The sequence below is a fragment of the Condylura cristata genome, unplaced genomic scaffold, assembly GCF_000260355.1.
Source record: "Condylura cristata isolate star-nosed mole 26May11 unplaced genomic scaffold, ConCri1.0 scaffold00016, whole genome shotgun sequence".
Taxonomy (NCBI): Eukaryota; Metazoa; Chordata; class Mammalia; order Eulipotyphla; family Talpidae; genus Condylura; species Condylura cristata.
Genome location: NW_004567117.1, coordinates 6,946,775 through 6,973,668, shown reverse-complemented (window position 1 = coordinate 6,973,668; position 26,894 = coordinate 6,946,775). Strand labels below are relative to the sequence as shown.

The following is a 26,894-nucleotide window of genomic DNA, read 5'->3' as shown; positions in this document are numbered from 1 at the left end:
CTCTTATCCTGACTCAATTACTTTCTTGTAGGAAAGAACAAAAGACTACAAAAGAGGACTAAAACTTAAAGAGTGCTTATCTGGTAAAGATCACTGGTCAACATGGACTGTCAGAGGCATAACAAGAACACCAAATTAACACAGCCCAACCATTATACAAAGGACAGGGGAGAGGGAATGAACAATTTGTCTCTGTTGATATGTTTTTGTAAAATTTGTATGTATTTTACCTAAATGTTATATATTTAATGAAACTGAATTGCCTTAATGTATTCCTCTGTAATATATATTCTGATGAAGATCTTGGTTCTATATTATAAAGTTAAAAAATAGAAGTTGGTATCCTTATATAACTTTGATGGGGATTTTCCAAAGCAATTTGAAAACAAAACAAATAAATATATTGAGTGGCTCTTCAAAAAAACAAACAAAAAATCCCAGTTATACACTGCAATTAATCATAGCTCTATCTTGCTTTCAAAATTAAAACAGCACTAGGAAAACATGCCAAGTCAAACCTTGTAGAAAGTTCCAATTCAGTTATATTTTCTGAGTGAGATGGGAACCTTCTAGGGACTCCCTGACTCTTCATTTAATTTAATTTCATTCACGCAAAAACTCAAAAACTAGCCCAGAGATCACTTGCCCATCTTGGGCATGTAGGGTGTGGATGGTGTAGCCATGACACAACCTCAATTCTTCAAATTCCAAATCCCAAGGTTTCCTTCTACTGTACTTATCATTGTTCATTCAGTAACTTAGGGTTTACTGACTATAAAAGGTATCCAGGATGTGTGAAAGGAAGAGTCAGTGATGCTTCTGGATGTTTACAGAACAGGACATGGCTTAGGACTGCACAGGGAGCTCAGGATGCAGACAATCTGTCCTGAGATAATGGGGATGCAGATGACTTGTAGGTCTGATAAAATACAGGGGAACTGGATGGGACAAATTCAGCCAGTGGAACAGAGCAAGCATATGCAAAAATGGAACAGAAGTATCTTGGGCATATGAACAAATTTATTTGATCAATCATCATCACTGTGAGAAGAAAGGAAGCATCAAAACTGAGTCCTAAATAATAAGCTAGAGAGAGTGGGAAAAGTCATCAAATCAGTCATCGAACTGCTGAATCTTGAAAGAATCCCTTGCATATAGCCAGATAAAATGTTTGGTGATAATTAAGACCAGTCATGGGTCAAAGATGAATATTTATTTGTACTTTGCCTTCGCAGATGATACCACTAAAATGTCCAGTTGTTATTACTTCACCATTAATTCTTCATGCAACCTGACCTATAATTTTTTAATCCATTTTTAAATTTATATATATATATATTTATTATAATAGTTTATTTTACATCATTTTGTGCCTTTTTCCATCTCAGTTGCAATCCCTGTGGGCTTCCCACCACCAATTCAACCATGTGCCATCACCATATCCCCATGTACACCCCCCATCACTTTTTTGATCCCATTCCCCACTCCACCCTCATAAAATGTCTCTGGTATATAGTTGTTCATTATTATTATCCCCTCCCCCCTGGTCCTTCATGCTCCTGCTATTTGTGAAACCATCTAGTATTTTTCTTTTTCTTTCTGGCTTATTTAACTAAATATGATCCCTTCCAGCTCCATCCATGTTGTCACAAAAGGCATGTGTTTATCTTTTTTGGTCGTTGAGTAATATTCCATTGTGTATATGCACCACATCTTTTTAATCCAGTCATCTACTTTTGGGCATTTGGGTTGATTCCATGTCTTTCCTATTGTAAATAAAGCAGCAATAAACATGGGGGTGCAGGTGTCTCTTTGAAGCAGCATTTTTTGCATCTTTTTCGGTAGATACCTAGGAGTGGGATTGCTGGGAACCTGACCCATAATTTTACACAGTTACCACAGGTCCAGGTATATTAAAAATCTTCAACATAATTAAGAACAGTATTGCTGTAGCTGGAACAAGTGGCGAAGCAACCTGTGCCTGTAGTGTGCAAGCACCCATTCATTAACAGCAGTAAATGAATGAACAGGACTGTGTTACAGTAAAATTTTATTTAAAAAACAGGAAATAAGTGGGGTTTGACTTGTGGGTTATAGTTTGTACATCTCAGCTCTCACAGGGATCTAGTGAATCAGTATTCACTCTACAGAGACTAAATGACTAGATGCCTGCTGTTTGTGTCACTGTGTCATTTAATATCACTGATTTTCCCACTGTACTTTTCCTTAAGAATTTGTTACTTCCACTTGAAAAACAGGATTGTGTGGCATGTTCTCTTCTGTCTCATTCCTTTTAACAAAGCAAGGTTAGTGCTCAGTAAATGTTAGACCCTGCTTAGTACAAAGCAGATAATATTAATCTTGTATTTATGTATTGAAGAAGAAGAAAGGTTAAGTAGCTTGCAGAAGTCACTAAGTAAGTAGAAGAGACAAATTAAAGAGCCAGCCATTGAATTTAACCTTAGTCTAAATGTACTAGACCCTTTTGAGAGCTGAGATGTATAAACTATAACCCACAAGTCAAACCCCACTTACTGCCTGTTTTTTAAATGAAGTTTTACTAGAACACAGTCCTGTTCATTCACTTACTACTGTGACGAATGGGCTCTTGCACATTACAATGGCAGAGGTGAGGACTCACAGCAGTTATCTTATGGCTGACAGAGCCTGAAATATTCACTATGTGGCCTTCACGAAATTTACTCCAACCTCTGTTCCAAAAGTAAGGAAAAGGTTCCTAAAGTCAAAAGTATACACACCACATGTGATTGTTTTATATCGCTAATTTCTCCAAATTGCTCTAATAACCGTTTGTGGTTATAGCTCTTAATAGGGCTTGTAAAGGAAAAGATTGGGCTCTGACTGCTTTTTACTGTTAGGCAAATTGCTCAAGTTCAATCAACATCTCTTTGAGCTTTTCCTACAACTTTTTAGGCATTGCATTCGCTAAAGGGCAACCCATTATCCAGATTCATGATCTGACAGAGGACACAGGTTTGTGCACTGCCACCTTCATGCGAAGTTGACCACAATGGGCTATACTAAAAAGTCAAAGAAACTGCTATGGTGTCACAAAGAAGGAAGTTTTTTTGTTGTTGTTTAAAACTTTTGATAGATTCAACAAGCTTTCAGGAAGAGATGAATTTGAAGTACAGAGAGGGACACTGTAAAGACCTAAGGGATGGGAAGAATTAGTAGTGGGACATAGTGTGTGATAAGATGAGTGTGTAGGCTGGGTAGAATTTATGACTCCCAGGCTTTCTGTGTACATATATGTGTATATATGCTCGATCTTTTAAGTTTAATTATAATAAAGCAAAATGGGTCAAGGTCTTGTAAGATGCAGTCTAAAGAAGGATTCATACATTATTTAATTTATAAATAAAATTAAGCTTAAAAATACTGCATGATAAACCATGAACTAATTATATACATATGAGAAATGTTTGCTGCAGCATTATTTATTAAGAAAAATTATTGGAAACAATCTGAATACTGGTCAATAGGTGAGTGAGCTGATCCATTAAGGTGCATTCACATATTAGGAGATGACAGTTACTGAAAATAATGTACTGGATCCATCTGTATTGATATGGCAAATTCTTTGTGCCATGTTAGTAAATAAACAGCTCACAGGTTAACAAAGATTAATAGACTTTTTTTTTTTTAAAGATTTATTTGTGCATACAGAACTGGGGTACAGGCCAGAGACTCAGGGGTGGCGAAAGACTTCACCAGGGACAGAGTGGGGAGCAGAACAGGCAGATCGACAAAGTACACTGCTGAGGGGAGCAGCGGGCGGGTCAGGAGAGGTCTGCCACGCCATGTGGTCACCTCCGGGGCATGCGGGGATCGAACTCATGCGGAAGTGGTTTCAGCTTCTTAGTGCAGTGCTTTAACCCGCTGCGCCACCAGGGAGGGCCCGATTAATAGACTTTTAAAAGGGTTGCATGTGTATCCACTTTTGTGAAAGCGTAAATAACCACAGCCAACATATAGAGGAGTCTATGACAATATATTCATACAAGTAAAGTGAGGATGGAGTAAAAGTTGAGGAGAAGAGCATGAGAAATTATTGTTTTTAAAAATGCTATGTTATGTAAATTATTGCAGTTGTATTTTATTATGTTTTTATAAACCTTTGGGTTATGCTGTTGGAATAAAATTAATAAATTTACTAATATATATTTTTTTGTTTTCATATAATATACAATATTGTGACAAAAAAAATCTGTCAGAAGTCCCAACTCTATTATTTATTTCCTAACTCTACTATTTAAAATCAACATAAAATTATTTTAAAGCCAGGTTAAATATACAATGAGAAAAAAAAAATACCTGCTCATGACTGGGCAACAAAGTTTTGTTTTTGTGGGGTGCAGGGACATCAGTATTTCCTTTATGCAAGAAGCCATGAACACTTTAGCACACACTGTTCTGCAGAATTTAATTACTGAGAGTCTGGGCCAAGGCAGGATTCCAGAAATTCAGAGATCCACAATAAATTATAAAATGCCTAATGAAAATCAGCTTAGAAAAATATTTTTTAAGCTCTTTTTAAGGCATATATTGGTTATTTCATAACTTTTCAGCAAAACTGTAAGTTTGTTTAGGGAATGCAAAATAGGACGGTGCTAAAGACAGCAAAGCAAGGAGGTCAAGTCCTTTTAGACCATCAGTTTCTGTCTACACTTCTGAGCTGATCTTGACACGACTCATTTCATTTTCAGTTTGCAAAATATTCAACACAACCTTTTTTTCCCCATAATGGCCTGGATCTACTTATGGTTTCTAGTACTTTAAAAGTAATTGTTGAAAAGCCTTGCTATTTTTTTTTCAGGGCACTTACACAATCTGTGATTTTCTCTTCACTTCCAGTGTTCTTTTTTTTTTTTTTCTTCCTCCATCTCCCCTACTTGAAAATAGGCTCCATGCAGGGATAGAACTGTTTTGTCCACCTCTATATTCTCAGCACCTAGTGTACCACTTGGCAAAACTGAAGTTCCAGATATATTTACTGATTAAATGGATGATGATGTATTGAGTGAATCAACATGGTTCACTGCCAAGTTCGAAAGGAATAGTCATCCTACCTCAACTCAAATCTTGTTCTGTCACTTTCTAACCTGGGTGATTTTCTTATCACTAAGTGAGCTTAATAAGGAAAATATTTTATTTGTTTTGTTCATAGCCATATCATTAAAAACAGTAGCTTTCTAAGACTTGTTCAATAGATAAATATAGAATAAAAAATATGTCCAATTTAGGACGTGGCTACAATCATGATCCTGAATTTAGGGACATAAGTATCATTCAGCTCTTCATAATTCATAAGCCCTTCTATTCTGACTAAATTTTATTTGTGCAGGAAGTGGTGGTATATAACCTTGTCACCGATTACAGTGTCAATAAAGGATTGAAATTCTGTGTTGAAGTTGGATAAGATTAATCTCTTGAGACCTTTCCCAGTGTAAAGCTTCATTACTATCATATCCACCGAGAGATTCCTCAAAGTTGGACTGGAAATGTGTAGTGGGAGAGAGAGTATTGGATGGTCTTTGGTTTTCTGTCCTACCACAATCTTCTACAAGCTCAGAAAGATACGGGGTTGTCTTTGTGTTTTGACCACTGCTCACTTGATTAAGGAGTGTAATTTAGATTCAGATGCCTAATAAGCTTAGACTAGAAAAAAATAAAGGTCAAATTTTTGTTTCAAGCAAATATGTGTATTCTATAGAACAATTAGAATTGACTCTATTGCAAGACTAATATGCCATAGAATGAATTTTATGCAGCCCCTAAGGCCTAGATTGATAATAAAAATAGCTATGGCTTGTACTAGAATAATTCCTTAATGATTCCTATATTCAAAATCAAAATCTCATATTTTATATTCATTTTACAGGTGAATGAATTCAGATTTATTTGGAAGACTAATTTGTATAGATAGCTCAGTTAATCACATTAGATTTACTGAGACCTATATTAGAAACAGCAATGAAGAAAAAACAAAAGCATAATGAAAAATAGTTCTTATCCTTTGCAACTTCCAGTCTTTCTGAGAAAATTATGCACACACATGTGTGCACACACACACAAAAGAAGCATTATGAAGGCACATGGACTCACACATACACATTGTTAATGTATAGTATAGACTTGATGGACAAAGGAGTACTAGGAACAAGAAATGGGACCATCTCTTATTTCATTTATGTGCTAGGAACTAGCACAGTCCCTGGCACATAGGAGTCGCTCAAAATTGATTTAATTTGTTGAGTGCCTAGTGAGCACCAGGCACTAGATTAGGTGTTAGAAATAAAAAATCTGTAAAACACAGTCTCTAATTACAAAATATCCATTTGGGTTGAGTTGTTTTGGTAAACTTTAAGACAGAAACAAGCCTAGGAATAAAAACAACAGTGTGATGTAGAGTGAGAGGATTCAGTGAGTCAATTTCACTTCCTAAAGCAGAGAATTTTTGTAGAGGAGTAAAAGAAAATACCAGTGAATTAAAGAAAATCTATGTATGACTTGGAAGGTTAACATGTAGAACAGAAAATGGAAGCTGTATTAATTCTGAAAATGGACCTTTAAAAGTTACTTATTCTGCAACTAATTTGAATAGAGGAAATAAACTAGTTGGCCCATGACAGTACAATTTATTATGAGGATCATTAAGGAATTAATCTAGTACAAGCCATTCTTTCTGATTATCATCATATCCCATAGCCATTTTTATTATCGATATAGGCAATAGGGGCTGCATAAAATTCATACTATGAAAGGCATTTAAAAAAAGTGAGTTTTATTAGCTATCTTTTCATATTTTCTCAATAGCAATCACTGAATATGACAGATATTTTAACTAATGGTGGTTCTTCCAATTGTGTGAATTATAATATATAAAACACTGTTTGGGGAGGGAAAGAAGATTAAAAGGAATACTCAGGTAGGTGGGAAATCTACTCAGACCTGGGGAAGCTAGCTAAAATGGATAATATGGGGGGCAGGTGTGTTTCAAAGTAATTTTCTTTATAATGATATCATGGAACTGTTTTAATGAGTATAATTTTATTCTCCTAAAATTAGATAGAAGGTTTCAGTATATTATAATAAAGTATGTGCAAGATAGATAGGAGTCTTGAAAATAAAAAGTCTTTAGTACCTGGTAATGAAATAAGTTTAAGGTGAAAGATTTGCATTATATGTGGTATTAACAAGGATATGAGGGTTGGGGGAATCTTGGCAAAACTCTTTCCCTTCAGCAGTTTCTAATTTCACAGGATGAGAAATAAATGCATTGTAAGATGACCCTGAGAATCCTAGATAGAACAATGTAGACTAAATATAAACGTTTATTTAGGTATTTTCAAATGCCTTTGCATTTGCATTCCTTTGCTAGCCTCTTGTACTTGAAATATGTAGAAGATTCGGAGTCAGAAAGTCCTGGATTCAAATCACAGCTTTTCTAATGATTACCAACATGATCTTGAACACTGTGCCTTGGACCTTTGGGTGCCTACATTATAAATCAGCATTAAAAATACTGCATATAGGTCGGGCCCTCCCTGGTGGCGCAGCAGGTTAAAACACTGCACTAAGAAGCTGAAACCACTTCTGCATGAGTTCGATTCCCGCCTGCCTTGGAGGTGACCACATGGCTCGGCAGACCTCTCCTGACCCGCCCGCTGCTCCCCTCAGCAGTGTACTTCGTTGATCTGCCTGTTCTACTCCCCACTCTGTCTCTGGTGAAGTCTTTCGCCACCCCTGAGTCTCTGGCCTGTACCCCAGTTCTGTTTGCACAAATAAATAAAATCTTTAAAAAAAAAATACTGCATATAGGGTTGTTGTGAGGATGAAATAAAATAGATTGTATATACAAATTGTATAGCAAATGCTTTGCACCTCGAAATAACTATGATATTAACCTACATAGTTATTAATTTTTTGGTGTTAAAGTGATCAGTTTACTGGTACTGGAAATTGATGGCTTTCATCAGATAAGTGGTTGGGTCACAGAAATGCTGATAATAAGAAGCTATATTACTTATAAATGACCACACAATAATGACAACAATGTCTGATTTGCCAGAATCACAAGATTATGGCTGAAAGGTATTACCTGTGCACCCACTGAATGCAATATGAATATTATACTATTCTATAACACAAAGGAACCAGTATAGATTTCATACACTGGTAATTTACTGTGCGTCTCACTCTTTGAAGTTTGTATTAACATGGAATCTTATTGCTATGAAGGTGAATATTGAAAAAACACTAGTATTATATAATCGACTCGAATTTAAAACATGTTCTCTACTGAGAGCACGAGAACATAAAGAGACTATTTCCACTACTAAGTCACAAAGTGGAGACAAAAAAATGCTAATAATAACACCCTAACAAAGATTAAGATGAGAGCAAACATGTTTTAAAAATAATCACAAAACGGCGATGCAGTTAGGGAAAAGACAAAATTTTCTAAGTTGTCTGGTAGTATTTTATTAATTTTGGAAAAATGTTAAGAGTTAATTTGTAATTTTTACTTGAATTATTAAGAATCTGTAGATTCCAAGATGACAAACATTGCGTCTTTAAGACAAATCACAGCAACTGTCTTCATAGCTCAGTGACAAAAGTACTGATCATGGAAACTGTGCATTCATGTTCACTAACTTTTTATATATTCTTTATATCTGGATAAAATATTTAAAATTTTATTGTGGTAACACTGGTTTACAAACCTATGTATGATTTAGAGGTCTAGGATTATGCCATGAATTGTTACCATACCATATCCATCACCAGAGTCTATCAACATAGTCCATGCTGCATCTCACTTTGCCAGTCCCCTTTTTCTCTCCCTATGGCAGCCTCAATTCTATCTTGAATTTGTTATTAGTTTATTTTTTTCTGATTCTTTGTTTTACATCTCTATATTCCACATATCAGTGACATTATCAGGTATTTATCTTTCTCCTTCCGACGTATTTTGCTCTGCATAATTTCTTCTAGTTGCATCTATGTAGTTACAAACAGCAAGAATTTCCATACATAAATTATGTCTTCACAATCCATTCATCTATATTTGGACAGTTAGGTTGTTTCCATTGCTTAGCTACTGTAAATAGTGCTGCAATGAACATGGTTGTGCATATATCCCTTTGAATTAGTGTTTTTTCTGTTCCTCAGGTAGATACTTACAAGTTGCAGAGCTGATAAAGTGATAGACCAGTTTTAAACATGTCAAGAATCTATAATGCATTCCCACCAGCAGTGTATGAGGGTTCCTTTCCACTTTCTCACCAACACTTGTGTCTCTAGCCTTTTTGATATAGGCCATTCTCACAGGTGTGAGGTGGTATCTCATTGAGATCTTGATTTGTAGTTCCCTGATGTTAAGTGATGATGAGAACTTTTTGATGTGCCTACTGGCCATCTGTCTTCTGTGGAGAAAAGCCCACTTGTTTCTGTCCATTTTTTTTTCTTTTATCTGATTCTGTTTTCTTTTTATTGACTTGCACGAGTACTTTACAGATCTTAGATCTCAACCCCTTGTCACTTGTGTGGTGTACAAAATTTTCTCCACTCAGTAGGCGGTCTTATTATTTTAGTAATAGAATTTCACTGCAGAAAGTTTTAAGTTTGAGATAGTCTCAGTTGTTTATATTTTCTTTTGTTTTTCGTATGTCATGTAATGTTTTGCCTGTGTTTTCTTCCGTGTATTTTATGATTTTAGGTCTTAACATCCAAGTCTTTTATCCACTTTTTTTTAAGTTTTATTTATTTTTGCATACAGAACTGGGGTACAGGCCAGAGATGTGGAGGGTGAGAGGCTTCACCAGAGACAGAGTGGGGAGCAGAACAGGGAGATCATTGAAGTACACTGCAGAGGGGAGCAGCAGGAGGGTCAGGAGAGGTCTGCCACACCATGTGGGTCACCTCTGGGTAGGCAGGGGTCAAACTCATGCGGAAGTGGCTTTAGCTTCTTAGTGCTGTGCTTTAAACTGCTGCACCATCAGAGAGGGCCCCTTTTATCTATTTTAAGTTAATTTTTTCTTTATGGTGTGACATAAAGGTTTAGTTACATTCTTTTATATGTGACTGTTAAAGTTGCCAACACCATTTAGTGAGGAGGCTTTCTTTTCTCCAACCTGTAGTCTTTACTCCTTTGTAATACATAGATTAACTGTTCAAGTATATGTAAGTTTATTTCTGGCCACTAATTATAGACCTTTGACCTGCTGAATGTTTTCTGTTGCAGTAGAATACTGTTCTGATTATTATAGCTTTAAAGAATGGTTTAAAATTTGGACGTGTGAAATAGTCATTTATTCTCTTTTTTGTCAGGATTATTTTGACTGATATTCAGAGACTTTTGTTGTCCCATATGAATCTTAGTAATGTTTATTCCATTTCTTTAAAGAATGCAATTGGAATTGATAAATATTGCATTAAATCTGTGTGTTTCCTTGTTAAGATGGAAACATTAGCGATGTAAATTATTCCAATCTATGATCATGTAATATGTTTTCATTTTCTTGGGTCTTGTTCTATTTCTTTCTTTCTTTCTTTTTTCAAAGACTTATTTCAGCACACAGAACTGGGGTATAGGCCAGAGGTGTGGAGGCGGTGAGAGGATTCACCCAAGACAGAGTGGGGAGCAGAACAGGCAGATCTACGAAGTACACTGCTTAGGGGAGCAGCGGGTGGGCCAGGAGAGGTCTGCCACTCCATGTAGATCACCTATGGGGCAGGGATAAAACTCATGCTGAAGTGGCTTTTGCTTTTTAGTGCTGTGCTTTAACCTACTTGTGCCACCAGGGAGGACCCTCTTGTTCTATTTCTTTGAATAATATCTTACAGTTTTCACTATATGGACCCTTCATCTACTTTGTTAAATTGATTTCTAGGTATTAAATTCATTCTGATGAAATTGTAAATGGAATGGATTTCTTCCTCTTCTATTTCACTGTTTGCCTCTAGGATGGCAACTGATTTTTCTACATTGATTTTGTAACCTACTTTTTGAACTCATTTATTGTTTCAATTTCAGTTTTAGTAGAGTTTTTAGGGTTTCCTATGCATTCTATCATGTTATCTGCAAATGATAGTATTGTTTAATCTTTCCCAATTTGGATTCCCTTTATATCTTCCTCTTCCTTCTCTTGCTTAATTAGGATTTCAATATTATGTTGAAAAACTAGTGTGAAGGTAGACATCCTTACTGATACCAGATCTTAGTGTAAAAGCTTTCAGTTTAGCTTTTCACCATTGTGAATAATGTTAACTGTGGGTTATCTGTCCTTATTAGGTTTGAGGTAGTTTCCATTCATCTCCAGTTTTCTAAGGATTTGTTTGTTTGTTTTTTTATCATAAATGTTGAATCTTACCCAATGCTTTCTCAGAATGTAGTATTATGATCATAAGATTTTTATGTTTCCTTTTGTTGATAAAGTGTGTTCATTGATTTTTGGGTTTATCCATCCTTGTGTCCCTGTAATAAATTACATATACACTACGCTCTTAGTATTGCTTTTGCCTTGCACCATATGCTCTGGTAGGTTGTATGCTCACTATCATTTATATTGAAATGTTATTTTAATTTCCTTGTTATTTTCTTCACTAGTCCAGTAGTCATTCAGTACTGTGTTCTTCATTTTCCATATATTGACATTTTGTTTTATGCTTTCTTCTTGTGACTGATTTCTAGTATATTTACCAGTGTCATCAAAGAAGACCATTGTTCTTTATTCTCAGTGTATGTCTATCTTTCAAACTCAGGTAGCAAACAAAGTGTAAAGTTGGATTCTGTGTTTTGATCTAACCAGTTACTCCAATTTTTAACTGGTGTGTTCAGTTCATTTATATTTAGAATGATTAATGAGATATTAATCTACTACTGCTATTGTGCTCTTAGTTTCTTATTTTATCTATTAATTAGTCATGTTTTTGATGGATGTTCTTCTCTTTGATTTAGATATGAGATCCTTTCAATATTTTGTGTAGGAGTAGTCTAGTGTTTGCAAATGCCCTTAGTTTCTGTTTATCTGAGAAGAGCTTTATTTTTCCTTCATATGTGATAGAGAGTAATAAAGTGTGTTTGATTGGCTGTTTATAACTTTAGGTACTTTGATAATGTCATTCCATTCTCTCCTTGCCTGTAGTAATTACTCAGAGAAATCATATATGTAGGCCTGATAAAAGTACCATTATAGGTTATCTGCATTTCCCCCCTAGCCAGCTTCATTTTCCTGTCTTTCTCTTGAACTCCTGGAAATTTCATCACTATGTCTTAGTATAAGTTCTGTTACATTTAGATCACTAGGTGTTCATTTAGATTTGTGATCATGTACATTTAGTTTCTTCTCTGGGTTCAGAAAGTTTTCCTCTATTATTTCTTTGAATAACTTAACTGTTCCCATCTCTTTGTCTTCCTCTCTGGGGCACCCATTATTCTTATATTGTCTTTCCTCATGGAATTGGATAAATCTTATCTTAAAGTGTTCTTCTTTCTTTGTACTTCTTTGTTGTTTTACCTTTGTGCATTGTCACCTTTGATGTCACTGATTCAAGTTTTCATTTGGTCTACTCTTTTTATCTCCTCTATTATTTTTTTTTGACTTCCTGTACCTCCATATTTTCTTAATAAAGATTCAAATGATAATCATTAATTTTATTTCTGAAGAGAGTCATTTGTTTTCTGAGTTTTCCTGTTTATATTTGATTAGGTTGTCTGTGTTTGCTTTCATTTACCTGAATTTCTTTATCATTGCAATTTTGAATTCTTTATCTGATAGGAAGAAAAGATCTTCCAAGTCTTTGTGGTTGATTTCTGGAGATTCTTTTTCTCTCTGTGGTTATATAATCCCTTGAAGATACAAGACCTCATGTGCTGTATTCCCATTTCCATATCTTTTAGCTTTCTAGGTTGCTAGTTGTTTTAAATGTTCTAAGGGTGCTGACCTTCCACTTTTCCATTAGATGGTATTGCATATCAGAGAGAACTAATCTGCAATAGCTGAATCTTGGCATCAGAGAGTAGCCTGACAGGGTCTAGTCACTGGTGAAAGTGGTGTGTAGGGGTAACTCTTGCCTATGGCACACTGATGGTTCTCTTCTCTGGGTTTTCAGACTCACTTCTCTGTAGTCTGCTGATTGAGCTTTTAGCACCACTTCAAAGGATTAGCTCAAGTTCCAAGGAAGTGGGGAACGGGTAATCACTTTCTGATAATTGTCTTTTTCACTGAGGACCCTATTCATCTGTCTCACTTAGCAACTTCAAACATAGTATCCTACAGTTAGGAATGCATTTCTACATGAAGTAGCTCTCCCTTACCCATGGTCACTCCAGCACAGGAGTGTGGGTTTCCTGGCTATAGTCTCCTCTTTCCACCCAGCTTTTGTTGCAGTTAGTATTGGTTTCTGATAATCAGGAGGTATATACATTAATTTCCCAAAGTAATGGCATGGGCTGAGGTCAGTGTTCCTCTGGACTATTTTATATTATCCTCCCAGGAAAGAGGCAGGGAACCTGCTCTGATGCCATTTTCTCAACAACTTTTTATAGCTCCAGTTGAGTGACTGCTAAAAACTGGCAAAGATCAAGTCAGTGACATCTCTGTTACTACCCCAACTGGTTTCCTCTTGTAGTGTCTCTAGAGGAGGCCATTCAAGTGTCTATGGCTACCAGTGTCATTCTACAGGTTGCAGGCAACTGCCTAATTTTCACTAATTTAATGTTTTTACCTACCCTTGTGATAGGCCAAGTAAAAATTACCTTTCCTCAACATATCAAGTGAAAGAGATGGAACTTAAATATTCTTCATTTGTATCTGACGTCTTTTAATTTTTAAGAGCAACGACTTAAGTTAGAGGAAACAAATAGTTTATAGTTTTCGAAAATTACTATAAGCATACTGTGAGGAGAATTAAAATAGATTTCAGCTCATAATAAGTCTATCTAAATCCTTATTGATTTTTTTGTTTTCCATATTTTAATTTTTGTTTCCATATTTTGAATAAGCTGTAAGGGAGCTGAGGGGGAGGGTGTAAAATCAAAATGAGTAATATTGCCAATATTATTAATCCAAATATTGTCATGATTATTGGTTAAATAAAAGTGGGCAAAGACTGTAGTTCAAAGATGATCTTGGTGTTGAGATTTGTAAAGCAAAAAGAAGGCTTAAAATTTCAAGATGTGCACAGTATGACTCCCACTCCCATTACTGACACAGTTCTATGCATACATGACACAGGATTTGACGGAATGAGATCATATGTGATTTTTCTGATGGATTATGAACTAACATCCTCTACTTTGTAATTACTATGCTTATCTGATATATTTCACCCCTTCCAATGGCAATACACATAGTAGTATTTTGAAATGGGTAAATTCCTGACTTGTCATAGGGTTTCAAAAGGGGAAGCTATGTATTTGTTTGCTGAAAAGAAAGCTTTAGCTAACCTCAGACATTATGACAAAGTAATCATTTTTTTATTTAAAGCGGGTTATAGGTATGTTAGTCTCTGATTTTTGACTTTGAGTTTGAATACCTAAAATGTTTACAAGAGAGACTGACTGAGATTTTATTTGAACAAAGTAAGATAAATTAAAACAACAACAACAAAAAGGCAAATGGATGTACTGTCTCTATAATTCACCAATAAACAGTGGTCCCTGGAAAACAGTTTTGAAGAATGGAGAAAGAAAATAACATACCGTTAGATATGAAATGGGAAGGATGCTCAAGCTCTCAACTAGTTAAAATTGTAAACAGTGTGGGTGTGAAAAAGCAGTAAAGAACAACTAGACCCTGTGAAGTTTCAACTAGAAGAGTGGGTGTATAACAAATAATAAAAATGCAAGCTACAGTTACAAAAATAGAGAGGCATGTGTATCCATAGGAAATAGATCATGCGCTAGAGCGCTAATCTGTAGTCTTGTGCAGAGTGGTCAAAATCATACTAAGTTATTTAACAAAAATGGAATGTCATCTAAATGCTGTACAACATTTGCATGAAAACAAAAAAAGAACAAAATCCACAGTCCAGGATGTGAATTCCATATGAAGTATATCCATGAGCTGAACTTTCCCAGTGAACAGCTCTCCCCCTGGCATTACAGGCATACCCTTGCTGGGCCTGAACACATAAATGGGCAATGCTGTCCCAGCAGAAAGTGTGCTCCACAGAGAGCTGTGCACATCTTCCCTTTATACATGCTGAATGCAAAGAGCAAGGCTCTGGGGGTTTAAAGCTGGCACAGGAAGGACCTAGTACTGTTCCCAGGCTTGGATATGAAAGGGTGCCTGCAGAGGGGGTCTGAAAAACACCTACTTCTTTCTTCTTTGTCTTGCCTTTCTTGGTTCAAGGTCTGCCTGGTCTCCAATTATTTATATGCTATTAGATTTTCTTGTGTTTATAATTCCCAGCAAGGATAACAGAGTTCTTTTCCAGAAAACATACTGTTTAGATTATTTGCTCTTTTATGTTTAAAGAAGATCAAGTAAGACTGCAATACCAGCTCCTTAGAAAATGATCATATGTAAATAAAATTTGAAAACAGATACTTAAAAGCATTGTTTTACATTTAGGGTCACAAGAATGATGTGTCATCAATAAGTCAAAATGGAAAATATTCAAAGTAAAAAGAAATTAAATCTAAGTTATTTGTGGATTAAGGATGAAAAGGCAAGTGGCAGGTAAGAGAGGAAATCCTGACAGGACTGACTGCAAATAACCAACTATATTTCTAAGTGATACTATCTATGAAATGATTCCAAAGAACAAAGACGTCTCCAAGATAACAGTCAACCTTAGGGAGCTTTCTAGATGAGATGTGCTTTCATTTGCTGACATACCCACACACCTACTAGGGAAAGTTAAATTCACATTTTGACCATGAATAAAAAAATATTTTAAAATAAGAATCAATGCTTATGTGTATTTTCTGAGCCAGGGTACATACTATCAAGGAATAAAATAAAATATTTTAAAGAAATACAAGGAACTATTTCTACTAAAATTTAGCTCTTGTACTATTTTAATTGGTTTCTTTCTGAAGAGTTTCTTACCTGGGCTGATTGTTCATCTTTTCATGTTTTCCGTTGAAGTTTAAACTACAGAGGCTTTTTGATCTTGAATGTGAAGAGTCTGATTCCAAGTGTGCCTGAGTTTGTTCTCTCAAACGATCATGGAGCGTCGCCTCCTTTTTTAAGTTCATGTCTGAATATGGACAGCCGAAAGCACTGGTTTGTATAAAAAGCGAGAGCACGAGTGTCAGTTTATAGTTATAAATCAGAATCCACTGTTCCTGGAACAGACTTACATTCAATATTTAAAAACTGTGCACACTCAAGTAAGTTTCTTTTTATATTGTCTTTTGAGAAAATCATAGGCCCTAGACCCTAGACACTGATCAGCAGGTTATTATAGGTAGTTTCATAGGTAAATCTGATTTTTACAACTTTGAAAACTTAACAATCTAAGAATACAGAAACATGTACTTTCAAAAGAGCAATGAAATATCATGTAAGAGTGAGTCAAATTAAAAAAAAAATTAAAGATGTATTTACTTATGCATATGGAACTGGGGTAAAAGCTAGAGATGCCATTTGGATCACCTCTGGGGCCAGGAATTGAACTCACACTGAGCATCTGTGGCTAGCTTGCAGTGCTGTGCTTTAACCCACTGAGATACCAGGGAGGGCCAAGTCAAAGTTTTTAATTCTCCAGTTTTTTTCCCCTGGCTTGACTACTACATCCAAATGGATAACTTTGATAAAATTATTTCCAATATTAGAAAACACTTATGTTTTCATTTCTGACCATTCATGTATCCAGAGATACTATATCCAGAGCTCTGCTTAAGCTTCCTGAAACTTGCTAGGAAGTTTTGTGTTCAAATATGAAAAACCACTGTCATGCTTAATCCTGAGTCCTGCATATTATTGGAAGTAACAATATGATCTGGTTGTTTCTACATCCTGATCAGTTACCTCTGTCAGATTTCTGTGCTCACAGCACTATCTCCAAAGAGATCCCAAACCTCCTTTACTGTTAGGAATGAGGCAGCCACTGTTGAAGAGAGTCAAGAAATCACCCTCACACAACCCTGTGGGGAAGACATTTCATGCCTGAGCTTCAGTTTCTTTCCAGTGAATCCAATTCATGGGGTTGTTATGACCATGAGAACTACCACATACATACATACACACACACACACACACACACACACACCCTGCCCCAACTAAATGGAAGTTTCTTTCATTATCACAGTGTTATCCTTTATATCTAAGGGAGCACTGCCAAATGAATCAATAACTAGGCAGTTGGGTTCTTTTTCAGGAGTTTAATTTCCTTTTGTTGTAAATGTCTTGATAAATGATATATAACAAATTCTTTATGAATATGTGAAAGAGTTTTCTTTTGTTATTTTAAGATCATGATAAAACCAGGGACTAGTGCAGTTTTCTCTCTGTTTTAAAGTAGATGGGGCTTTCCAGGGAGAGTCTGTCCTAATTTAACCTCAGGGGACTTTACTATCAACCTGTACTTGCAACAGACCTTCTAGAATTGGGATGGGTTAATTAGGTTGATAGCAGGCTACCAACATGTCAGGGTGAGTTTGTATTGGCATCATGAGTGATCAGTGGCCTTGCCACAAACAAGAATGCCACTTTATATGCATGCTCTGTGATTTAAAATTGTTATTGATTTACTGGTTTATTCGTTATGCATTCAATAACTAACTGAAAATGCATTATATGTTATACAACTTAGAGAATACAAGTTTAGTAAAAAAGTTAAGACACATCTATCAATAAATTCCATTTATAATAAGAACAAAAAGAGGACCTTCTTGGTGGTGGTAGGGCTTAAGTTGCAACACTATGAAGCTATCCACAGTCACTGCACCATGAGTTCGAGTGATCCCCAGTCAGGGAAGTGACCCAGGTGGCACAGCAGACCTCTGCTGTCTCACCTGCTGCTCCCACCAGCAGTGTATTTCCATATATTTGCCCATTCTGCTCCCCACTCTGTCTGCTTCCACTCTATCTCTGGTGAATGCTCTCACCACCCTCTAGTACCTCTGTCCTGCACACCAGCTCTTGTATACATAAATAAAGCAATCTTTTTAAAAAGAACAAAAAAAAAATAAAAAAGCAACTCATGTTGATTGTATATCAGAGCCCATTACAATTCACAGTGTTCTACATATATTACTTCTAAGATCAATTACAGAATACCTAAAGATACTGTTAATACATTTATTATTTTACAGATAAGAAAACAGGCCCACAGAGCAACTTTCTTGAAGTTGTTTGGTACTTTCTTGGGAAGCCTCCAAGCTGATCACTTAATTATTCGTATCCATCAGTTGAGTAGAAGTGGTACAAAATTCTTAACACCATCAAAAAATAAACATGAAGGGAACTATGATTTAATTTTGGCACAAAGAGAAGCAGGTATTTACAAGGCATAGCAATACTTGGTTTGCCAGGATTAATGGCAGGGGAAAACTTGTCAGCATAAGCTGCATTCCCTGGCAAGAAATGAAGATACGACAAAGTACCATTTTCATAACAACAAAACAGAACCCTTCTGTTTAAGCCAGAGCATATAAAGTTTAAGAGAGATTTTTAGAAAGAACATTCTGCAGATAAAAGTCGAGAGACAGGCTAACCAGAGGGGATTTGGAAATGCTTGTTTCAAGCACAGCTGAGTTTTCCTTAAGACACTATTACTCAGCAGCTTTGCTAGCTAAGAATACTCCCATTTTCAAAGTTTTTTATGGTCTTGAATTTTCATAATTTTAAATCACTTGCTGCACTGAAACATTTTCGTTAAAGTGATGGCATCCCAAATTTTGGTATGTGTTTCTACAAATGCCACCCTTCACTCATGTGAATGTGCATACCCATGATTCTGCACAAATCTAGATGCACAGGAAAAAAAAATCTACAGATGTGGTTTTGCTGGGTCTGAAAAAGCCATTTTAAAGTTACTTTTGATTTGGCCAACTATTGGTCAGAAACAGTCCTAAAAACATAATCTCTTTCAAAAATTGCAGGTATAAGCTACAGTACCTATGACTGAGAGTTCTCTTGATTAAAGTAAAATGTTAGTTTTGGACAAACAGGGAAGCAGTATATTCAAATTTCAGCTCATTATGGATCAAGATAAACAGGAGTGAAAACTGCAGACTGCAAGAGCAGCATGGAGCAACAGAGTCCCGTGGGAGCCTGGGTTCTTTGGACCGAGCCTGTCATTTCACCAGCCCTTCTTAATTTGATTTGTGTTCTCTGGTAGTTTGACAAGGAAAAAGAGACAGCAGAAACTTGGGGTGACCCATATGAAATTGCAGTGTTTTCAATTCAATGTTGGAAATTTCATATGTTTCAATAGAGTAATTTAATGAAAATGTGAACTCCAAGCTTATCAGTGGCAAAGCTGAGGAACAGATTGTAAATGCTTAAGAGGAAAATGCTCTGGACAGTTGCAGACAGGATTTTAAAGAGATTTTTTTTTTCATACTTCCAAAACAAAGGTCCTAGTGACCTTTCTTCATAAATAGAAGAAAACATAAAAGTGACTTTAATTTAAAATACTAAGCAGACTTTTCAGAGTATTTAATTCTAATGTTTATCTTCTTTTTTAATATATATATATATATATATTTTTTTTTACATCATTCTTTATTTTGTGCATTTTTTTTTTTAAATCCCGGTTGTTATCCCCATGGACTTCTACCACAATTCACCCATGTGCCATCACCATTTTCTTTTTAACATATGAACATAAATGGATAAGTTAACTGTTCAAGAATAAACTTTTTTTTTTTCCTTAAAAAAAATGTTCTGTAGGCCTTTGAAGAGCAGCATTCCTGTCTTCTGCTCTGTCCTGGATTTGTACTGGGGATAGTCCAGAGTCTCAGGTAGCCAGTGCTGAATCACTGCATTTTGTGTTAGGCCCAGAATAGTCCTCAGCCTGAATTCTCCTTCCTTCCTTTGATAGCTGGGGGACCCCAATCCACAGGTTGGTACAGTTTCCCCATAACCCCAGGACTGATACTGATTTGAGGTTGGAGATAATTCTCTAAGCCCATTTGCTCATTTTGAAGTCAGAAGTCTGACCCTGAAGCAGCACCCAGTTCTAGTTGTATCTGTTCTCAGGCCTTTTTCATGAATCCTACTCAGCCTTATGGGATCTAGGTCCTCTGGCTTGGCATCTGCCTTGGTCCTCATTCCTAAATGCCTTGTCTGCTGCTGTATCTGAACTCAGGGGCCTGGCTGGAAGGGAAGACTTGTGTTTCTATTTCGTTACTGTCATTCCCTTCTCATGAAAAGATGCCACTAATCCCAATCTAGGAAGCTTGAATCCACTTCCCGGTTATTCCCTTGCCAGTCTTCTGTGTGCCTTTCACCTTGAATTATTATCTAGTAACATAATTTGCCCACTAACTGGTATCGCTTTCTTTGTCTTACTCCCAATTCCAAGAGTCTAGATGGTGACCACTGATTTATGGTTAACCTCCTTGGATACTAAGTTCTGTTCATCTAACTATACACTCATTTTATATAAACAATGTGCTTATTTTGTCATGCGCAGGCAGCAAATTTGGTCCCTGCTTCTCTCTAACGGGTCACGCTCTGTAAAATCCTGGAACACAGACAGCTTGGACCATAAAGTTATAACTAAGCCATCATACCCTGCGTGCAGTTACAGCCTAGGGTGGCCTGCAGGGTTCTGGTGCACTAGAGTCCCAGGCTAGTCCTCCCAATCTTAAACAGTTTCCTCCCTCTCTATATGCTTTCTCATTCCCAAGTACTGATCATCATTGTCTCTCTGTGGCATGAAATTAAAAAGGTAAGGAAGCATTTCAGATTTAAGGAAAATGGCAAGGATGACATAAAGATTGTTGACAATCTTTCTCCAGACCCTGAAATAAGAAATGCCAAAAAGAGCCCTGATTAGGGGCTATGCCCTCAGGTAGTCCAAAAATTAGAGACATAATTAGATTTGAAAGAGTTCTCTAATGCAACTGCCCCTGATGAAAACTCTAGTTTACATTTTGTACTCAATTATTTTGTTAGCCATTTATATTTTCCTCAAGTAATAAACAAGCAGATACAAAAGGACACATGTACCCCTATGTTTATTGCTGCTATATTTACAATAGGGAAGATGTGTAATCAATCAACCCAAATGCCCAGAAATAATGACTGGATCAAGAAGATGTGATACATATATGCGATGGAATATTATTCAGCAATCAAAAAGATAAACTTATGCATGGAATGGATGGTAACATGCTTAGTAAAATAAGGCAGCAAGAAAAATAAAAATACTGGATAGTTTCACTCATAGCAGCAGCATAGGGGACCAGGGGGAAAAAAAACACAGCGATTATAATAAAGTAAAAATGAAAATCCATGAACTATCAGTCAGAGACATTCTACGAGGGGTGGAGAGGGGAATAGGATCAAAACTGAGATGGAAAGAGAGTTAAAGGGAGTATGGTGATGGCACATGGGTGAACTGGTGGTGAGAAGTTCACAGAGATTACAACCAACATGAAAAAAAGTACAAAATAAAGAATGAGTAAAAATAAATATATTTCAAACTTAAAAAAAAAAAAAAAGAGAGAGAGAGAGAGAAACTTATGAGAAGACAGAAAAATCATACCTGATCTGGTAAGTTAGATTCTAGAAGTCTCTTTTTATGTTTTCAAAAGACAAAGAATTACTTGTCAGAGTGGGCAGGGGCATCTTATTTGGAACTGCTCATGGAATAGAATGGGGGTTTACCTTCCAAACCAAAGAACAGTGAAAAACACTGAATGGCTGCCCCTATCAGACAATACCAAAGAGTGATGAGAAGGTAGGTCAGCTAGGAGATGGGAAGGAGCAGGATCGATAATGTTGCCTCCTTGCAATTTGACCTTGGCTTTGATGACAGTAGAGTTCCCCCTGTCTAGTTAGCAGGTGCCTACTTTACACCACAGTCCCATTCCAGACTGTTTCCTGGAGGACTCACTCATTGTCCTCACTACCATTTAACTTTCTGAAAATAATCCTCTCTATTCAGTCTTCAATATGTGAGAAACCAAAGAGTATATGAATATTACACGATCATTTTTTGTTCAAAGGAAATAATGATTTCTTGGCCAAATGGCATTGAAAGTCATAATAAATACTGGAATGTAGATTCCTGAAATAATAGAACATCTAAGAAATTTTTACAGAAACATTTACAAGTGAACAAATACCTTAAGTTGGTGTTGGTTTTAATTCTGTAAGGGTTAATAGTAAGCACAAATGATACATATTGAAATACAGATCAGGAAGGAAACACCAGCATAATTTATAAATATCTACCAAGGATCTAACTTGGTTTCTATGATATTTTTACAAATCCAGAGATGAAAAACAAACTAGTGTTTTAGGGTCATACTGTCTTCTATATTCATTTCTTCATATTCTGATGGTTTTAAAATGAGGTTGTCCAAAACCTCATTTTTTGGGTCATTTTTTTTTTCTTATTTTGGACTAACTTTTGTACACTAAGTAGCTAATGATTTCACTTGTTACGAAAATTAAGGAAAATAAGTAAAATATTAAAAACAAAGGTTTAAAAACTCATGAATTAAAAGAATTAGATAAAGAAAATTTGGTTAAAACAATTTTTTTTCTGTTAATTCAGCCCATGAATTCATGCCATATAGGATGAACTAACTAAAATGGTCAATTAGGAAATTAAAAGAGAATTATTACCCAAATTAAGCCTTGCAAATCAGTTTATTATAGAGATAAGCATGGCTTTAAAAATTAGAGAAACTGGTTTAAAGTTTCTAGCAACATAACCTTGAGTAATTTACTCAAAATTTTTTTTTTCATTTCCTCATCTATTATATGGTGATTGTGTGTGTGTGTGTGTGAGAACTGAATGAGATCATTCACATTGGATGGTGCTATAGTAACAAGTAAAAATTAATGTTCATGAGTTTTTAATGTTAAAAAGTCCTGATTAAAAAATATACTACTGCTGATATTTTTATTGGACTGTTATATTTTTCAGCTGTAAAATTTTTTTGAACTACTTTATGACTATGTTTTATTTTTTAGTGATCTATTATGATCAGATGGATTTTATACTTCATTCTGTTAAAGTGGTACAACACATTTATTTACTGACTTATTTACTTAAGATTTACTGATTTATGAGCCAAGGTAGGTACAGGCCAGAGATGCAGGGTTGGTGAGAGGATTCATCAGAGACAGAATGGGAAGGAGAACAGGCATATTGATTTGTATATGTTGAACCAACTTTGCATTTCAGAGTTACTTCCCAGTTAATCATGGCCTATCATTTTTTTTTTTTTAAATCAGCTGCTAAACTTGTTTTGTTTGCATTTTGTTGAGGATTTTCTATCTAGGTTCATGAGGGATATTAATCTGTAAATTCATTTTCCAGTAGTGTCCTCAGTTGACCTTGGCATTAAGGTAATGCTGTTCTCGTAAAATGAGTTTTGAGGTATTCCCACCTCTTCAACTTTTTGGAGGTTTAAAGAGAACTGGTGTTAATTCTTTAAATATTTATTATAATTGATTAATGATGTTACTATCTTTTCTAGGTTTTTCTTGTTTAAGAAGTTTTTGATTGCTAATTCAATTTCAATTCAGATGATTAGGTACTCAGAAATGTGTGAATGCAGTGATTATTTTGTCTGAGTGGGATACTGGCACCTCCTATTTTTGCATTGCTTTCTATTTACCCCTTCAGTTCTGTTAATATTTTCTATATGCATGTGGGTTCCCTGATAGTGTTAATTATTTATTGTCAATAACTACATAGTTACATAATGCCTTTTTGTTGTCTCTGGTGACAATTTTGAAGCGAAATCTATTTTAATGACATGAGGGCAACCATCCTTGCATTATGTTAGTAACCATTTGCATGAAATAACTTTTCCATTGATTCACGTTTGCCTACATGTGTCCTTAAAGCTGAACTGAGTCTCTAGCAGCATCCACTAGAAGTCTGTCCTTTTAACCTATCCCGACTCTCTCTGTCTTCTAATTATAGAACTTAAAGCATTTATATTTAAATTATTTATAGGTAAGGATTTCTTCATGTCCCCTTATTGGTTTCTAAGTGTTTGGTAGTCTCTTTAATATTTTCTTCTATTCTTTTGTCTTCTTTTTATGATTACACACACACACACACACACACACACATAGGAATGACATGCTTTCAGTATTTTTCTCTTTTGTGTATTTCCTACAGTTTTTTGTTTTTGCTTTTTTTGTGGTTATCACGAGGCTTACACAAGACATTTTATAGTTGCAACAGTCTTTAAGCAAATAACTTCCAAGCATACAAAAACTCTATATTTTTATCTGTACTCCTCTAAGTGTTTCTTATTAATGTCACAATTTACATCTTTATATACTGTGCAGTTATTGCAGTTATTTTTAAACTTTTTTTCTTCTAATGTTTTTACTAGAAGTAAATGTGTTTAACACATCATAGTTAACATATTAAAAGTATTCTGAAAAGTAGATCTACTCTGTCCTTCTAGAGACAGGAAAGTTCCCTCATGATCCTTTTAATGTTAGGAAACTTTGCTCAAGTTTCCTTCCTGGGAACAACCCTTTCGTTACATGTATGTGTCTATCTACATACACACATACATACATACACACATAAAATTTTTGATTTATGAATATCACTTGAATTATTGCCAAGCAGTAATTTAAGCATAAAACTCAGTCAAAATACTTTAATATCTCAGTCAGATACGATTTACTCTCAACAATTCATCTTATTCCCTTAATCAATGTCTTCAAAGTCAGTCCATGCTGGCTCTATTTCCATAACCCCCGTGCAACCATCCCAGACTTAATCCTTCCACTTAGAAGTTGCCTGTGTCTTTACAGAAAAAGCAATCAAAGCTTTCTCACTTTGACATCTACACCAGTGTCAACCAGTGTTTTTTCAAAAAAGCCAGTGTTTTTTAAACACCAAAAATCCAACACTGTAGAGGCAGAGAACGGGTCTCAATAAAAATTTAACCTATTGAGCTCCTGATATGATTTTTAAAAAATATTTGCAACCTTAAAACTAATAAACCTAAAACTATTTAAAAACAATTGTAATTTACATTAAAACTAATAAAGCTAGAATATGAACCTAGAGCTAGCAAACATATAAGTGCATAAAAATTGAATGCAATTTCCATTTATTTTTATTTTAGTCAAGATCTGAGTATAGCCATTTCATTAATGTCTTTCGAAGACCACAACATTTACTTGGTATACTTTCGGAAAGAGATTAGCTGAGTGTGTACAAAAGTGTCACCTCTACTATTTGGTCAAAGGTAATATTTTTACAAACTAGCCATGGAAGGAAAAATGCATCAATAGTGAAGATTTAAGTATGTGTGAGTGTATGCACTCTCATTCTTTAGTATTTTAGAGAATGGTCACTAGAAATTTCCAAGGTATAAATTTTCTCAAGAAATATGATAGCATGCTAAGTATCACACGAAAAGCCATTAAAATTTTATACTGAAACCAACTTAATGTAGTAAGTGATTTGTATAATTTATGCATGGAGAAGATCTGATGAATAAAACCTGCAGTTTAAAAATGTCTACAGAATACTATTTACATAGTTAACACTATGCAGTAAATTAAACAAATAAAATGTTAACATGCTACAATATTAATCCAATCAAAGCAATTACAGTGATAAGCTGTGTTTTTATTATTACAGTTTTATTACTACATACAAGCTGTTTTCATGCTTTTAACTTTAATATTTTGGCTAAGTGGTATGACTGTGTCAACATTAACTTGTATAGTTTAAATAAATGCAGTTCTAATTTTAAATATTCTAGTTTGAAATTCATCTAATTCCCACAATGTTCATTAAGGTATGTTTTTTTCTCCTTTTATAAGTATGTATTTTTAAAAAATATACTTTCACACAGAAATAAAACCATTTTTCAGGGTAGCTGGCCAAAGGCACCTAGGAAATAATTCAGTTAAAAATGTGTCAAATACAAGCATTAAAAGCCATCCATAAAATAAAGGTATAATTCTGGCTATAGATCATAATGAAATAATTCTATCTTTCTGATGACTTTAAATTCAATATGCCTTTATCTATTTTAAAGGAAATTATGGAAGTTATTTAGATAGAAGGCATGTTTACATATACATTTACATATACAGACAAGCATCTGATTCTACTGTTAAATGTCAATGGGACATTCAAATACTGTTTTAGGATGTTCTTTCTCAAAGTGACAAACTGACAGTCAACTTGACAAACTCATGAGCCAAGATTAGGAATGCAGTATGTGTGATGGGAAATGGAAAACTGAACTAGTTCATGTCAGAGAGCAAAGCGTAATTCTATGCTGAGGTAAACAGTTCCAAATACTAACAGATAAAAGATTTACAGAGTTCTGTTACTCCTCCCTTTCATTGCATGAAGGAGTCCTTTGGAGTATTACAAAAGCATATACTTTGAATTTTTTTTTAAGAGGTAACCTTTTATCATTATGCAGTGTGCAAATAAATATTCATCTGTAGGTTTCAAATATGGATAGAGGCAAGCACCATGTTTTAAAATTTTCTTCACTTACATTTCTTAACACGCCAAAGGAAAAGGTGTACAGTAATTTAGTATGCATAAAGTAATATCATCCTAATGATAAATAAGAAGCAACATTAGGAATCTTTCATTAAATCTTTAAGGGAGTTGTGTAAGAAGTTGTTTTTCTTTTAGTAAACAAACCTGAGATACTAAGGATTGGCTGCATCAATGTTACAGATAAAAGATGAACATGCTGAATATTGTACAATTTGTTT

The 26,894-nt window shown here is 35.2% G+C and overlaps 1 protein-coding gene across 1 annotated transcript in view; it reads right to left on the bottom strand.

Annotated features, from left to right (window-relative positions):
* Positions 1–26,894, bottom strand: part of L3MBTL4 (l(3)mbt-like 4 (Drosophila)) — a 346,888-nt gene that overhangs the window by 101,016 nt on the left and 218,978 nt on the right. Inside the window, exon 14 of the mRNA XM_012725775.1 lies at positions 16,086–16,259. Coding sequence (XP_012581229.1) covers positions 16,086–16,259 — 174 coding nt within the window. The remainder of the gene's footprint in view (positions 1–16,085; positions 16,260–26,894) is intronic.